At 40.6% G+C, this 14,148-nt stretch overlaps 1 protein-coding gene across 1 annotated transcript in view; it reads right to left on the reverse strand.

The window, feature by feature from the left end:
• Galnt14 (polypeptide N-acetylgalactosaminyltransferase 14) overlaps positions 1 to 14,148 on the reverse strand; it is a 217,707-nt gene that overhangs the window by 696 nt on the left and 202,863 nt on the right. Inside the window, exon 14 of the mRNA XM_051181849.1 lies at positions 932 to 1,051. Within this exon, the coding sequence (XP_051037806.1) occupies positions 932 to 1,051 (120 nt within the window). The remainder of the gene's footprint in view (positions 1 to 931; positions 1,052 to 14,148) is intronic.

Consider the following 14,148-nt stretch of genomic DNA (forward strand, 5'->3'; position numbering starts at 1 on the left):
TTCTCTTTTTGCATGTATCTCTAGGAACTAAATTCAGATGGGCAGGTCTGGTTACAAGTACCTTTACCCACTGATCCATTTCTCCAGTGCTAGTCCTTTAAAAATGGGTTTAAAAAATGTGAAAAGTTAAATCAGTGTTTGAAAAAAAAAACCATGTTTCATATCTTCCTTTAGGAAGAATTTAGAGAAAGCGCAGATGGGGATGAAGATGCCAGCAGGGTCTTCTTCAAAGTCTGTCCTGAGAGCCCACAGAGAAGTGGTGTCAGGCAGTGTCCCCTAACTTACTCATATGTGGTACCGACAGAGGGATGGACACACCCTGACTAGACACTGAGCACTGTTCTTCATGGAGACCAGTAAACTGCTTGCACCCCACAGTTCCTTTGGGTTATATGAACCCCCTTTTGGAGAAGAGAAGGGGAGGTTTCAGACCCACCGTGTGCCACAGTCACACTTGGAATGAGCTCTTGAACCCCAGGCTCTCAGATCTGGACAGGAAACTGAGCACACTCCTATGACATGCTGCTAGAGGAACAGTGTGCATCTAGGACACATTGACAAAGTTCAAAGCCCTGAGGACATGGGGCTGGGTTCCTTCACACCTATGGCCCTGGCTTTTGTCTAAGAGTCAGAGTCCAGTTAGGTGACAGAGTAGTGACAGGAACATAGCAAGTGAGCAAGCCTGATAATTTTAGCTAAAGTCTGCAGATTTCATGTATTTATTCATCAGCAGGACCAACATGGCCTTTACTACTGACACCATTGCAGGACTCCTATCTCTGGCTGTGACTGCAAGAGTTTCTTGCTTATTAACTTTTCCTCTTCCAATAGTCCTCTCTTCTGACTTGAGAAGGCTTACATCCACCCCAGTCACATTGTGGAGGTTGACCATTCCCAATCTTCCCCAACCCAGGGCCTGCCAAGTACTCACCTGCCTTTCATCCCCATTCTTGCATAGGACAAGAACCACTGGGGCACCGGGGAACAGGGTGACAACAGATAGACACAACTCTTCCTGGATGATCTGCTGGGTATATGTGAAAGCCCACACCTGAGGAGACCAGGGAGATTTACTCAGGAGTGGGACAATCATATCTATGGGGTATCACCATGCCTATGTGTGATGGCCACTACAGCTAGATAAGAAGTTCCATGGATCCCAGGAAGTAATGGTTAGCAACAAGGTCATTATCTATACTGTCATGAACTGTCCCCACACCCCATGTTGGGTTTTGAGCTGCAGAATAATTCTGACTCTGGGCAGCAGCCTGAACAGCACCTTAGCTGAGCCATATGATCTCCAGTGTCTGCTTGGAGACAATGTCTCCAGGAGTGTCTGTTGCTGACATTTAACATGTTAAACAGCTGTCAGGCTACCTTCTGCCCCAGATGTCTTTACAATGTCCCCTCTTCTTTGAAAGGATTCCAAGCCATTGCCTTGAGGACACGGAAGATATGATGAAAGGTGGATGGAAGGGTAAAGAGAAGGGAAACACTCAGGGAGGGGATGCAGACATTGGGAAATAAGAGTCATGCAAAATAACACTGCTTAAGAGAGTGTACAGTCGACTCTGAGTTCCCGTCGGCAAGATCCTTGACCCCCAAAGCAGGGCCTCTGCTAAAGAGGCCTCAGCTGGAGAGTCCCAGTTTCCAGTGAGATCTAATTATCCTGCAAAACCTTCCAAGTTTCAGCTCAGCTTTGTCCTCTTCGGCCAGCTATTGGCCAGAGGTGAGTCTGGGCCCAATCGGGGCCTCTCCTCTGCAACCTCTCCCTGCCCCCCCCCCCCACCGAACTCCCTGGGTTGGCCCCTGATCCTGCTGCTCCTGTCTCCTGTCCCCATCGAGAGTACCCTTGGAGCTCTGATACACCCCCACCCATCCCCACCACAAGCCTGCCTCCCCTACCCTGTGTCCTACCCTGCCCACTGTCCCGCAGTTATGGTTGAGCACTGGGACAGAGGGTGGAGCCAACAGTCCACCCTATTTCGGAGACTTCTCAGAGCAACTCTGAACAAAGGAGACCTGACTATCCACGCAGGACCACCCGTAATTTCCACCTGCTTGGTCTCTGACCCCACCTCCAGTCCTCTGCTGGATTCCCGGGTCCCTCCCAGAGATCAGCCTATCTCTGTGGGTCCACTCTGAGTTCCCGCCAGCAAGATCCTTGACCCCCAAAGCAGGGCCTCTGCTAAAGAAAGAGGACTCAGCTAGAGAGTTCCAGTTTCCAGTGAGATCCAACTATGCTGCAAAACCTTCCCAAGTTTCAGCTCACCCTTTGTCCTCTTCTGCCAGCCATTGGCTAGAGCCATTGCCTAGTGGCATCTTCTACTGGATCCTCAGCCCTGACCCCATCCCTGGGTCCCTGTCTGCGGAAAGACCTCTTATAGAGCTTGAACCACACAAAGCGACAGATATTGAATTTCTGACCCACATAAGCCCACCGGGGAAGTACCATAGAGAGAAGGAGAGACCCCACCAACACCTACAGGAAGAAGCTATGAGAAGAAGGCAATAAAAGAAAACACCTAACAACAGAAAGGCAAGCATGACACCACTAGAATCTGGGGAATCTACACCAACTAGAATGGAACACAACAAAGCAGAGGAAGCAGAAGGGAACGACTTAAAAATTACCATCATAAAAATGATAGAGGCCCTCAATGAAGATGTGAGAAAATCCCTTAAAGAAATGGAGAAAGAAATAAACAAAAAAGTGGAAGAAATGAACAAATTCCTTAAGGAAGGCAAAGAAAGTACAGAAAGCCAAGAAAAAACAAGCAGGTGAAGGAAACGGTTAAAGACTTGAAAACTGAAATAGAGATAATAAAGGCAACACAAATCAAAGGAATGCTGGAAATTGAAAAGCTGGGCAAAAAATTGGGAACTACAGACACAAGCATAACCAACAGAATGCAAGAGATGGAAGAGAGAATCTCAGGGGCAGAAGATAAACTAGAAGAAATAGATTCATCGACCAAAGAAAATCATAAATCCAACAAATCCTTAACATAAAACATCCAGGAAATGTGGGACAACATGAAAAGGCCAAACCTAAGAATAATAGGCATAGAGGAAGGTGAAGAAGCCCAGCTCAAAGGTGCTTAAAACATATTCAACAAAATCATCAAGGAAAACTTTCCAAATCTGAAGAAGGACATGCCCATGAAAGTACAAGAAGCATACCAAACCCCAAATAAGCTGGACCAAAGAAAAAAGTCCCCTCGACATATAATAATCAAAACACCTAGCATATTAACAAGAATATTAATATAACAAAGAATAAAGAAAGAATATTCAGAGCAGCGAAGGAAAAAGGACAGGTAACATATAAAGGCAGACCTATCAAAATTACACCTGACTTCTCCATGGAAACCCTCAAGGCCAGAAGGTCCTGGATAGATGTTCTATAAGTATTAAGAGAACACGGATGCCAGCCTAGGTTACTATATCCAGCAAAACTCTCAATCACTATAGATGGAGAAAACAAGATATTTAATGACAAAACCAGATTTTCCCAATATGTATCTACAAATCCAGCCCTACAGAAGGTATTGGAAGGAAAACTCCAACCCAAGGAAGGTAACCACGCCCACAAAAATGTAGGCAACAGATAATCCAAATACACCAGAAACCAAGGGTAAAGCAGAACTAATATATTCACAATACCACTACCAAAAACAAACCTAAATCAAACAAGCATCAACAACCAATGGTCCTTACTCACCATCTACATTAATGGTCTTAACTCACCTATAAAAAGACACAGGTTAACAGAATGGAAACAAAGACAGAATCCATCCTTCTCCTGCATACAAGAAACACATCTAAGCTTCAAACATAGACATTACCTCAGGGTAAAGATTAGGAAAAGATTTTCCAATCAAATGGAAATAAGAAGCAAGCAGACATCCACATCCATAAAAGAATCGCTACTAAAACTCAAAGCTCATATAAAACCTCACACACTTATAGTGGGAGACTTCAACACAGCACTCTCAACACTAGACAGGACCACAAATCAGAAACTCAATAAAGAAACAAAAGAACTACCAGAAGTTATGTCTCAACTGGGGTTAATAGACATCTATAGAACATTCCATCCAAAGACAAAAGAATATACCTTCTTTTCTGCTCCACATGGAACCTTCTCTAAAATCGACCACATACTAGGTGGCATAACAAACCTCAACAGATACAAGAGAATAGGAATAGTCCCCTGTATCTTATCAGACCACCATGCTTTAAAATTGGAATTCAACAACAACACAAATAGCAGAAAACCTGCAAACTCATGGAAAATGAACAATGTGCAATTGCACTACTCTTGGGTAAAAGAAGAAATAAAGAAAGAAATTAAGGACTTTCTAATATTCAACGAGAATGACGACACAACATACCCGAACTTATGGGACACCTTGAAAGCTGTGCTATGAGGGAAGTTCATTGCACTAAGTGCCCATATGAAGAAAACAGAGGATAGTCACATAAGAGAATTAACAGCACAACTGAAAGCCTTAGAACAGAGAGAAGCGAATTCACCCCGTAGGAGTAGATGTCAGGAAATAATCAATTTGAGGGCTGAAATCAACAAAATAGAAACCAGGAAAACAATAAAAAAAAAAAAAAATCAATGCAACGAAGAGTTGGTTTTTTGAGAAAATCAACAAGATAGACAAACCTTTATCCAAATTAACGAAAAAACAGAGAGAGAACATGCAAATTAACAAAATCAGAAACGAAAAGGGGAACATAACAACAGACACAGAGGAAATTCAGACAATTTTCAGGTCATACTTTGAAAATCTGTATTCCACAAAAATTGAAAATTCAAAGGAAATGGACAAATTTCTGGATAACTATCACTTACCAAAATTAAATCAAGAACAGACAAACAACTTAAATAGACCTATAACCCGCAATGAAATAGAAGCAGTCATCGAAAGCCTTCCAACCAAAAAAGTCCAAGGCCAGATGGCTTCAATGCAGAATTCTACCAGACATTCAAGGAAGAACTAATACCACTACTCCTCAAACTGTTCCACAAAATAGAAACAGAATGTTCATTGCCAAACTCTTTTTATGAGGCCACAATAAACTTGGTACCCAAGCTTCACAAAGACACAACTAAGAAAGAAAACTACAGACCAATATCTCTGATGAACATCGATGCAAAAATACTCAATAAAATACTGGCAAACCGAATTCAAGAATACATCAGAGAAATCATCCACCATGACCAAGTAGGCTTCATCCCTGGATTGCAGGGATGGTTTAACATACGAAAATCTATCAACGTGATCCACCATATAAACAAACTGAAAAAGAAAAACCATATGATTATCTCCCTAGATGCGGAAAAAGCCTTCGACAAAATTTAACACCCTTTCATGATAAAGGTCTTGGAGAGGTCAGGAATAACAGGAACATACCTAAACATAATAAGAGCAATATATAGCAAACTAACTGCCAACATCAAACTGAATGGAGAGAAGCTTAAGCCAATTCCTCTAAAATCAGGAACAAGACAAGGCTGCCCTCTCTCTCCATATCTCTTCAATATCGTACTAGAAGTTCTAGCTAATGCTATAAGGCAACAAAAGGAGATCAAGGGGATCCAAATTGGAAGGGAAAAAGTCAAACTGTCTCTATTTGCAGATGATATGATAGTTTACATAAGTGACCCAATAAACTCTACCAGGAAACTCCTACAGCTGACAAACACCTTCAGGAAACTAGCAGGATACAAGATAAACTCAAAAAAATCAGTAGCCCTACTTTTTTCAGATGACAAAGAAACAAAGAAAGAAATCAGAGAAACATCACCCTTTACAATAGCCACAAGCAACATAAAGTATTTTGGTATAACACTTACCAAACAAGTAAAAGGCCTATATAATAAGAACTTTGTGGCTCTAACGAAAGAAATTAAAGAAGATACCAGAAAATGAAAAGATCTCCTATGCTCTTGGATAGGTAGGATAAACATAATAAAAATGGCAATCTTGCCAAAAAGCAATCTACAGATTCAATGCAATCCCCATTAAAATCCCACCAAAATTCTTCACCGACCTTGAAAGGATAATAATCAACTTTATATGGAAAAACAAAAGACCCAGGATAGCCAAAACAACCTATACAATAAAAGAACTTCAGGAGGCATCACCATTCCTGACTTTAAGCTCTACTACAGAGCTATAGTTCTGAAAACAGCCTGGTATTGGCATAAAAATAGAAAGGTAGACCAATGGAATCAAATTGAAAATCCTGATATTAACCCACACACCTATGAACACCTGATTTTCGACAAAACAGCTAAAATTATACAATGGGCTGAGGACAGCATCTTCAACAAATGGTGCTGGCACAATTGGATGAGGGTGTGTAGAAGACTGCAGATAGACCCATGTCTGTTGCCATGCACAAAACTCAAGTCCAAATGGATCAAAGACCTCAACATCAATCTAGCCACACTGAACCTCTTAGAAGAGAAAGTAGGCGGTATCTTTGAACAAATTGGTATAGGAGACCGCTTCTTGAACATAACTCCAGGGGCACAGACACTGAAAGAAACAATTAATAAATGGGACCTCTTCAAACTTAGAAGCTTCTGTAAGGCAAAGGACACAGTGGACAAGACCAAACAGCAGCCCACAGACTGGGAAAAGATTTTCACTAATCCTATATCCCACAAAGGGCTGATCTCCAAAATATACAAAGAACTCAAGAAACTAGTCAACAAAACACCAAATAACCCTATTAAAAATGGGGTACAGAACTGAAGAAAGAATTCTCAATAGAGGAAATCAAAAAGGCTGAAAGACACTTAAGAAAATGTTCCACATCCTGAGCTATCAGGGAAATGCAAATCAAAACATCTTTGAGATACCATTTTACCCCTGCCAGAATGGCTAAAATTAGAAACACCAGTGATGACTTATGTTGGAGAGGATGTGGAGAAAGTGGAACACTCCTCCACTGCTGGTGGGAGTGCAAACTCATACAGCCATTTTGGAGATCAGTATGGCGGTTCCTCAGGAAAATGGGAATTAGTTTACCACAGGACCCGGCATTCCCCCTCTTAGGCATATACCCAAAGGATTCACATCCATGCATCAAAGACATCTGTTCAACTATGGTCATAGCAGCACTATTTGTAATAGCAAGAACCTGGAAGCAACCTAGATGCCCCTCAACTGAAGAATGGTTAATGAAGATGTGGCACTTCTACACAATGAATACTACTCTGCAGAAAAAAATAATGGTATCTTGAAATTCGCAGGCGAGTGGATGACACTTGAAGAAACCATCCTGAATGAGGTAACCCAGTCACAAAAAGAGGAACCCAGTATGTACTCACTCATATATGGATTTTAGACCTAGATCAAAGGATCACCAGCCTACAATTCACATCACCAGAGGAACTAGGATACAAGGTGTATTCTAAGAGATTCATATAAAGTCCCTCACAGAACTGGGAAGGGACAAGTCCCCCAGAGCTCAGGTGAAGTGGGGGGGCAGCGAATGGAGAGAGAAGTAGGAGAAAATGAGGGGGAGGAAAGGAAAACATGTGTGACCAGGAAGATTGAGCCTGGTTAAGAATAGAAGATAGGAAAGAGAGAGAGACAGAGACAGAGAGAGAGAGAGAACATAAAAGCAGGAGTCAATATTGGTTTGAAGATAAAATTGAACACAAAGAAAGGTCTAGAGAACTACAAGACTGCTCCCAACTAACAATTTGAGCTTCCATGGAAAGGCTACCATAAATGCCCTTCCCGGAGAGTGAGATCAACAAATAACTTATCCATGGGGCCCTCAACTGTTGAAAACAGGATCAAACACCCATACATAAACACTGAGTCGAACTAGAACCCAGATGTAGATGGAGAGGACAAGATCATGAGGCAGAAACACATACAGACAGCTTACCTGAACAAGGAGGAGATAACGGCCACTAGACTGATAGCTGGGAAGCCAGCATGGGACTGACTCAGGCCCCCCTGAATATGGGTCTCAGCCAGAAGGACTGAGCAGTCTAAGGGACCTCAGACAGTGGAGCCAGGATGTATCCCTGGTGCACAAAAGGACTTTGCGAACATATCCCCCATGGAGGGATAAATGCCTTAATCTAGAGACAGGAGAGAAGCCCTAGTCCCTACTTCACATGACCTGTCAGATCTACATGACCCCAACTAGATGGCATTCCCCTACATATGGAATTGGGGTGGGGGGATGGGAGGGGAGTGTGGTTAGAGTGCATGTGAGAGGGCAGAGAGGGTAAAAAGGAATGAAGGAAGGAGGGAGGGATGGATGGAGGGAGGGAGGGAGAGGGAACTTGGATCGACATGTAAAATAATAAATTAAATTAAAAAAATACTTTGACTCCAAAATTTAAGTTGAAGGACAAGTTGCTGGGGAAAAGGATTTCTATTTTTGTTTCCACAGAAAATGAAAAGATGTATATTCCTTCCAGACTAATGTGGTTTGATCACGACAGACCGCCTGAAACAGAGTACAAGGTGAGCCTACATTCAAAACAGCTGGACAAAACAGCCTTACAGACTATAGCCAGGATTTCTGAATCTTCTTAGAATCCCCCATGACAGCGCCCCTTATCAGCAGGAAGTAGTTTGGAAAGAACAACGCCCAAATTCCCAAATATTGTCTATAAATGTTCATTTTCATTTAAATGGACTTGGTCATATGAAATAAATTAAAAAAAAAAAAAAAAAAAAAAAAAGAAAGTACAAGAAGCATACTGAACACCAAATAGACGGGACCAAAGAAAAAAGACCCTTCAACATATAATTATCAAAACGCCTAACACAGAGAATAAAGAAAGAATATTAAGAGCAGCAAAGGAAAATGACCAGGTAAAATTTAAAAGCAGACATATCAAGATTACACCTGACTTCTCCACGAAAACTCTCAAGGCCAGAAGGTCCTGAATAGATGTTCTACATGTAGTAAGAGTCTATGGATGCTAGACCAAGCTAACTATACCCAGCAAAATTATCAATCATTATAGCCCAAGGAAACAAGATATTCAATGACAAAGTCAGATTTTCACAATAAGTATCTACAAATCCAGCCCTACAGAAAGTTCTGGAAGGAAAACTCCAAGCCAAGGAAGCTAACTATGCTCACAATGACATCGGCAATAGATAATCCCACTTCTCCAAAACCCAAAGGATAAAGCAGGGTAAATATATTTACAATACCACTGCTAACAAAAAATCTAAAACAAACAAGAATTAACAATCAATGGTCCTTACTTTTCCTCAACATTAATGGTCTTAACTCACCTATAAAAAGACACAGGCTAACAGAATGGACACGAAGACAGACTCCATCTTTCTGCTACATACAAGAAACACATCTAAGCTTCAAAGAGACATTACCTCAGGGTAAAGGGTTGGGAAAAGATCTTCCAGTCAAGTGGACGTAAGTCACAAGTAGGCTTCTAACATCTAACAAGTTAGACTTCAAACCAAAATCAATCAAAAGAGATGAAGAAGGTCATTTTGTATTCATCACAGGAGAAATCCTTCAGCAAAAAGTCTCAGTTCTGAACATCTATGCCCCAAATACAAAGGCACTCACATTCATAAAAGAAACACTACTAAAACTCAAAGCTGACATAAAACCTCACACACTCACAGTGGGAGATGTCAACACCCCACTATCACCTCTAGACAGGACCATCAGACAGAAACTTAATAAACAAACAAAAAAACAAAAACAAAATCAAAAGAACTAACATAAGTAATGTCTCAATTTGGTTTAACAGACATATACAGAACATTCCATCCAAATACAAAAGAATATACATTCTTCTCAGCTCCACATGGAACCTTCTCTAAAATCAACCACATACTAGGCAACATAACAAACCTCAACAGAGACAAAAAAAAAAAAAAAAAAAAAAAAAAAAAAAAATGGAATAGACCCTGTATCTTATCAGATTTGGAATTCAACAAAAACACAAATTGCAGAAACACTACAAACTCATGAAAACTGAACAATGCACAATTGCACCATAACTGAGTCAAAGAAGAAATAAAGAAGGAAATTAAAGACTTCCTAGAATTCAACGAGAATGAAGAGACAACATACACAAACTTATGGGACACCTTGAAAGCAGTGCTACGAGGAAGTTGATTGCACTAAGTGCCCATATGAAGAAAATGGAGGATTAATTAGAGAATTAATTAGAGAATTAATAGCACAAATGAAAACCTTAGAACAAAGAGAAGCACACTCACCCCGGAGGAGTAGACCCCAGGAAATAATCAATTTGAGGGCTGAAATCAATAAAGTAGAAACCAGGAAAACAATAAAAAAAAAAAAAAATCAATGCAACAAAGAGTTGGTCTTTTGAGAAAATCAACAAGATAGACAAAACTTTATCCAAACTAACCAAGAAACAGAGAGAGAGAGAGAGCATGCAAATTAACAAAATTAGAAACGAAAAGGGAGACATAACAATGGACACAGAGGAAATCCAGACAAATTTCAGGTCATACTTTGAAAACCTGTACTCCACAAAATTTGAAAATTCAAAGGAAGTGGACACATTTCTGAATAACTATCACCAAAAGTAAATCAGGTACAGATAAGCAACTTAAATAGACCTATAACCCCTAATGAAATAGAAGTAGTCATCAAAAGCCTCCCAACCAAAAAAAAAAAAAAGCCCAGGGCCTGATGGCTTCATTGCAGAATAGTACCAGAAATTCAAAGAAGAGCTAATACCAATACTCCTCAAATTGTTCTACACAATAGAAACAGAAGGTTTATTACCAAACTTTTTATGAGGCCACAATTACCCTGGTATCCAAGCAACACAAAGACACTACTAAGAAAGAGAATTACAGACCAATATCCCTCATGAACACTGATGCAAAATATACTCAATAAAATATTTGCAAATCGAATCCAAGAATATATCAGAGAAATCATCCACCATGACCAAGTAGGGTTCATCCCTGGGTTGCAGAGATGATTCAACACACGAAAATCTATCAATATGATCCACCATATAAACAAACTGAAAAAGAAAAACCACATGATCATCTCCCTAGATGCTGAAAAACCCTTCAACAAAACTCAACACCCTTTCATGATAAAAGGTCATGGAGAGATTGGGGATAACAGGAACATACCTAAACATAATGAAAGCAATATACAGTAAACCAAGAGCCAACATCAAACTGAATGGAGAGAAGCTTAAAGCGATTCCTCTAAAATCAGGAACAAGTCAAGGCTGCCCTCCCTCTCCATATCTCTTCAATATTGTACTTGAAGTTCTAGCTAAAGCAATAAGACAACAAAAGGAGCTCAAGGGGATACAAATTGGAAAGGAAGAAGTCAAGCTGTCACTATTTGCAGATGATGGAATAGTTTCAATAAGCTACCTGAAAAACTTTACCAGGGAACTCCTACAGTTGTTAAACACCTTCATCAAACTAGCAGGATACAAGATAAACTCAAAAAAAAAAAAACAAAAAAACAAAAAAACAAAAAAACAGAAGCCCTACTATATACAGACAACAAAGGTGCTAAGAAATAAATCAGAGAAACATCACTCATTCCAATTGCCACAAACAACACAAAGTGTCTTGGGGTAATGCTTACCAAACAAGTAAAAGACCTATACAATAAGAACTTTGTGTCTTTAAAGGAAGATATTAAAGAAGATACCAGAATATGGAAGGATCTCCCATGCTTTTGGATAGGTAGGATAAACATAGTAAAAATGGCAATCTTGCCAAAAGCAATCTACAGATTCAATACAATCCTCATCAAAATCTAAGCACAATTCTTCACTGACCTTGAAAGATTAATACTCAACTTTATATGGAAAACAAAAGACCCAGGATAGCCAAAACAACCCTGTACAATAAAGAAACTTCAGGAGGCATCACCATCCCTGACTTCAAGCTCTACTATAGAGCTGTAGTCCTGAAAACAGCTTGGTAACGGCACAAAAATATACAGGTAGACCAATGGAATCTAATAGAAAATCCTTATATTAATCTATACACCTATGAACACCTGATTTTTGACAAAACAGCTAAAAGTATATAATGGGAAGAGGAAAGCATCTTCAACAAATGGTGCTGGCACAACTGGATGATGGTGTGTAGAAGACTGCAGATAGACCCATGCCTATCGCCATGCACAAAACTCAAGTCCAAATGGATCAAAGACCTCAACATCAATCCAGCCACACTGAACCTCTTAGAAGAGAAAGTGGGAGGTACCCTTGAACAAATTGGTACAGGAAGCCACTTCCTGAACATAACTCCAGTAGCACAGACACTGAGAGCAACAATTAATAAATGGGATCCCCCTGAAACTGAGAAGCTTCTATAAAGCAAAGACACAATTGACAAGACCAAACGGCAGCCCACAGAGTTGGAAAAGATCTTCGCCAAACCCTCATCTGACAGAGAGCTAATCTCCAAAATATATGAAGAACTCAAGAAACTAGTCAACAAAACACCAAATAACCCTATAAAAAATGGGGTACAGAGCTGAAGAGAGAATTCTCAATGGAGGAAATCAAAAAGGCTGAAAGACACTTAAAGTGCTCAACATCCTTAGCTATCAGGGAAATGCAAATCAAAACAACTTTGAGATACCATCTTACTCCTGCCAGAATGGCTAAAATTAGAAACACCAATGACAACTTATGCTGAAGAAGATGTGCAGAAAGAACACTCCTCTACTGCTGATGCGAGTGTAAAACAGCCATTTTGGAGATCAGTATGGTGTTTCCTCAGGAAAATAGGAATCAGTCTACCACAGGACCCTCTTTTAGGCATCTACCCAAAGGATCCACATCCATGCAACAAGGACATATTTTCAACTATGTTCATAGCAGCAGTATTTATAATAGCAAGAACCTGGAAGAGACCTAGATGCCCCTCAACTGAAGAATGGATAAAGAAGATATGGCACATTTACACAATGGAATACTACTCTGCAGAAAAAAAAAACCAAGGGAATCTTGATATTCACAGTCAAATGGATAGAACTTGAAGTAACCAACCTGAGTGAGGTAACCCAGTTACAAAAAGTAGAATATTGAATGTATCACTCATATGTGGATTTTAGACATAGAACAATGGATCACCAGCTTATAATACATACTGCCAGAGGAACTAGGATACAAGGAGGAACCTAAGAGATTCATACAAGGTCTGTCACAGAATGAGAAAGGAACAAGATGTCCTGAGCATATTGGGAGTGGGGAGGCAGTGAGTGGAGTGGGAACTAGGAGAAAGAGAAGGGGAGGAGAGGAGAGCTTGTAGGACTAGGAAGATTGAGTCAGAGAAGGAATAGACAAGAGCAAAACAAAAACAAACAAACAAAAAGAAAAGAGAGAGAGAGAGATACCATAAAAGTGGGAGCCATTATAGGTTTGAAGGGAAAACTGACTCTAGAGAAATGTCCAGAGACCTATAAGGATGACCCAAACTAACAATATGAACAACAAATGCACTTCCCTGATAATGAGATTTATGACTAACTTATCCACCATCATAGAGCTCTCACCTAGTAGCTCATGGAAACAGAAGCAGACAACCCACAACTAAACACTGAGCCAAACTGGAATCCAGATGCAGAGAGGGAGGAGTGATAAGAAAATGGAGACAAGACCAGGCTCCAGAAACTCACAGAGACAGCTGACCTGAACAAGGAGGAGCTCATGTACCCCCAGACTGATAGGTGGGAAACGAGCATTGGACCAACTCAGACCCCCTGAATATGGGTCTCAGTTAGAAGGCCTGGGCAGTCTAAGGGACATCAGACAGTGGAACCAGGATGTATCCCTGGTGCAGGAAAGGACTTTGAGGGCACATTCCCCATTAAGGGATACTCCCTTAACCTAGAGACAAGAGGGAGGGTTTAGACCCTACTCCAAATGACTTGACAGATTTTGTTGATCCCTCCTGGAAGGCATCACCCTCCTTGTGGAGGGAGAGGGGGATGAGATGGGAGGGTGGTCAGGGGGCATGGGAGGGAGGGAGGGAAAGAGGAAGAGAGGGAGAGGGAACTGGGATCTATATGTAAAATAAGAAAAAAAAAGCATTAAGAGATTAAATACTATAGTTTCTAAAACCTTAAAATACACCAAGGTTT

Source organism: Phodopus roborovskii, unplaced genomic scaffold (assembly GCF_943737965.1).
Source record: "Phodopus roborovskii unplaced genomic scaffold, PHOROB, whole genome shotgun sequence".
In the NCBI taxonomy this organism is placed as follows: domain Eukaryota; kingdom Metazoa; phylum Chordata; class Mammalia; order Rodentia; family Cricetidae; genus Phodopus; species Phodopus roborovskii.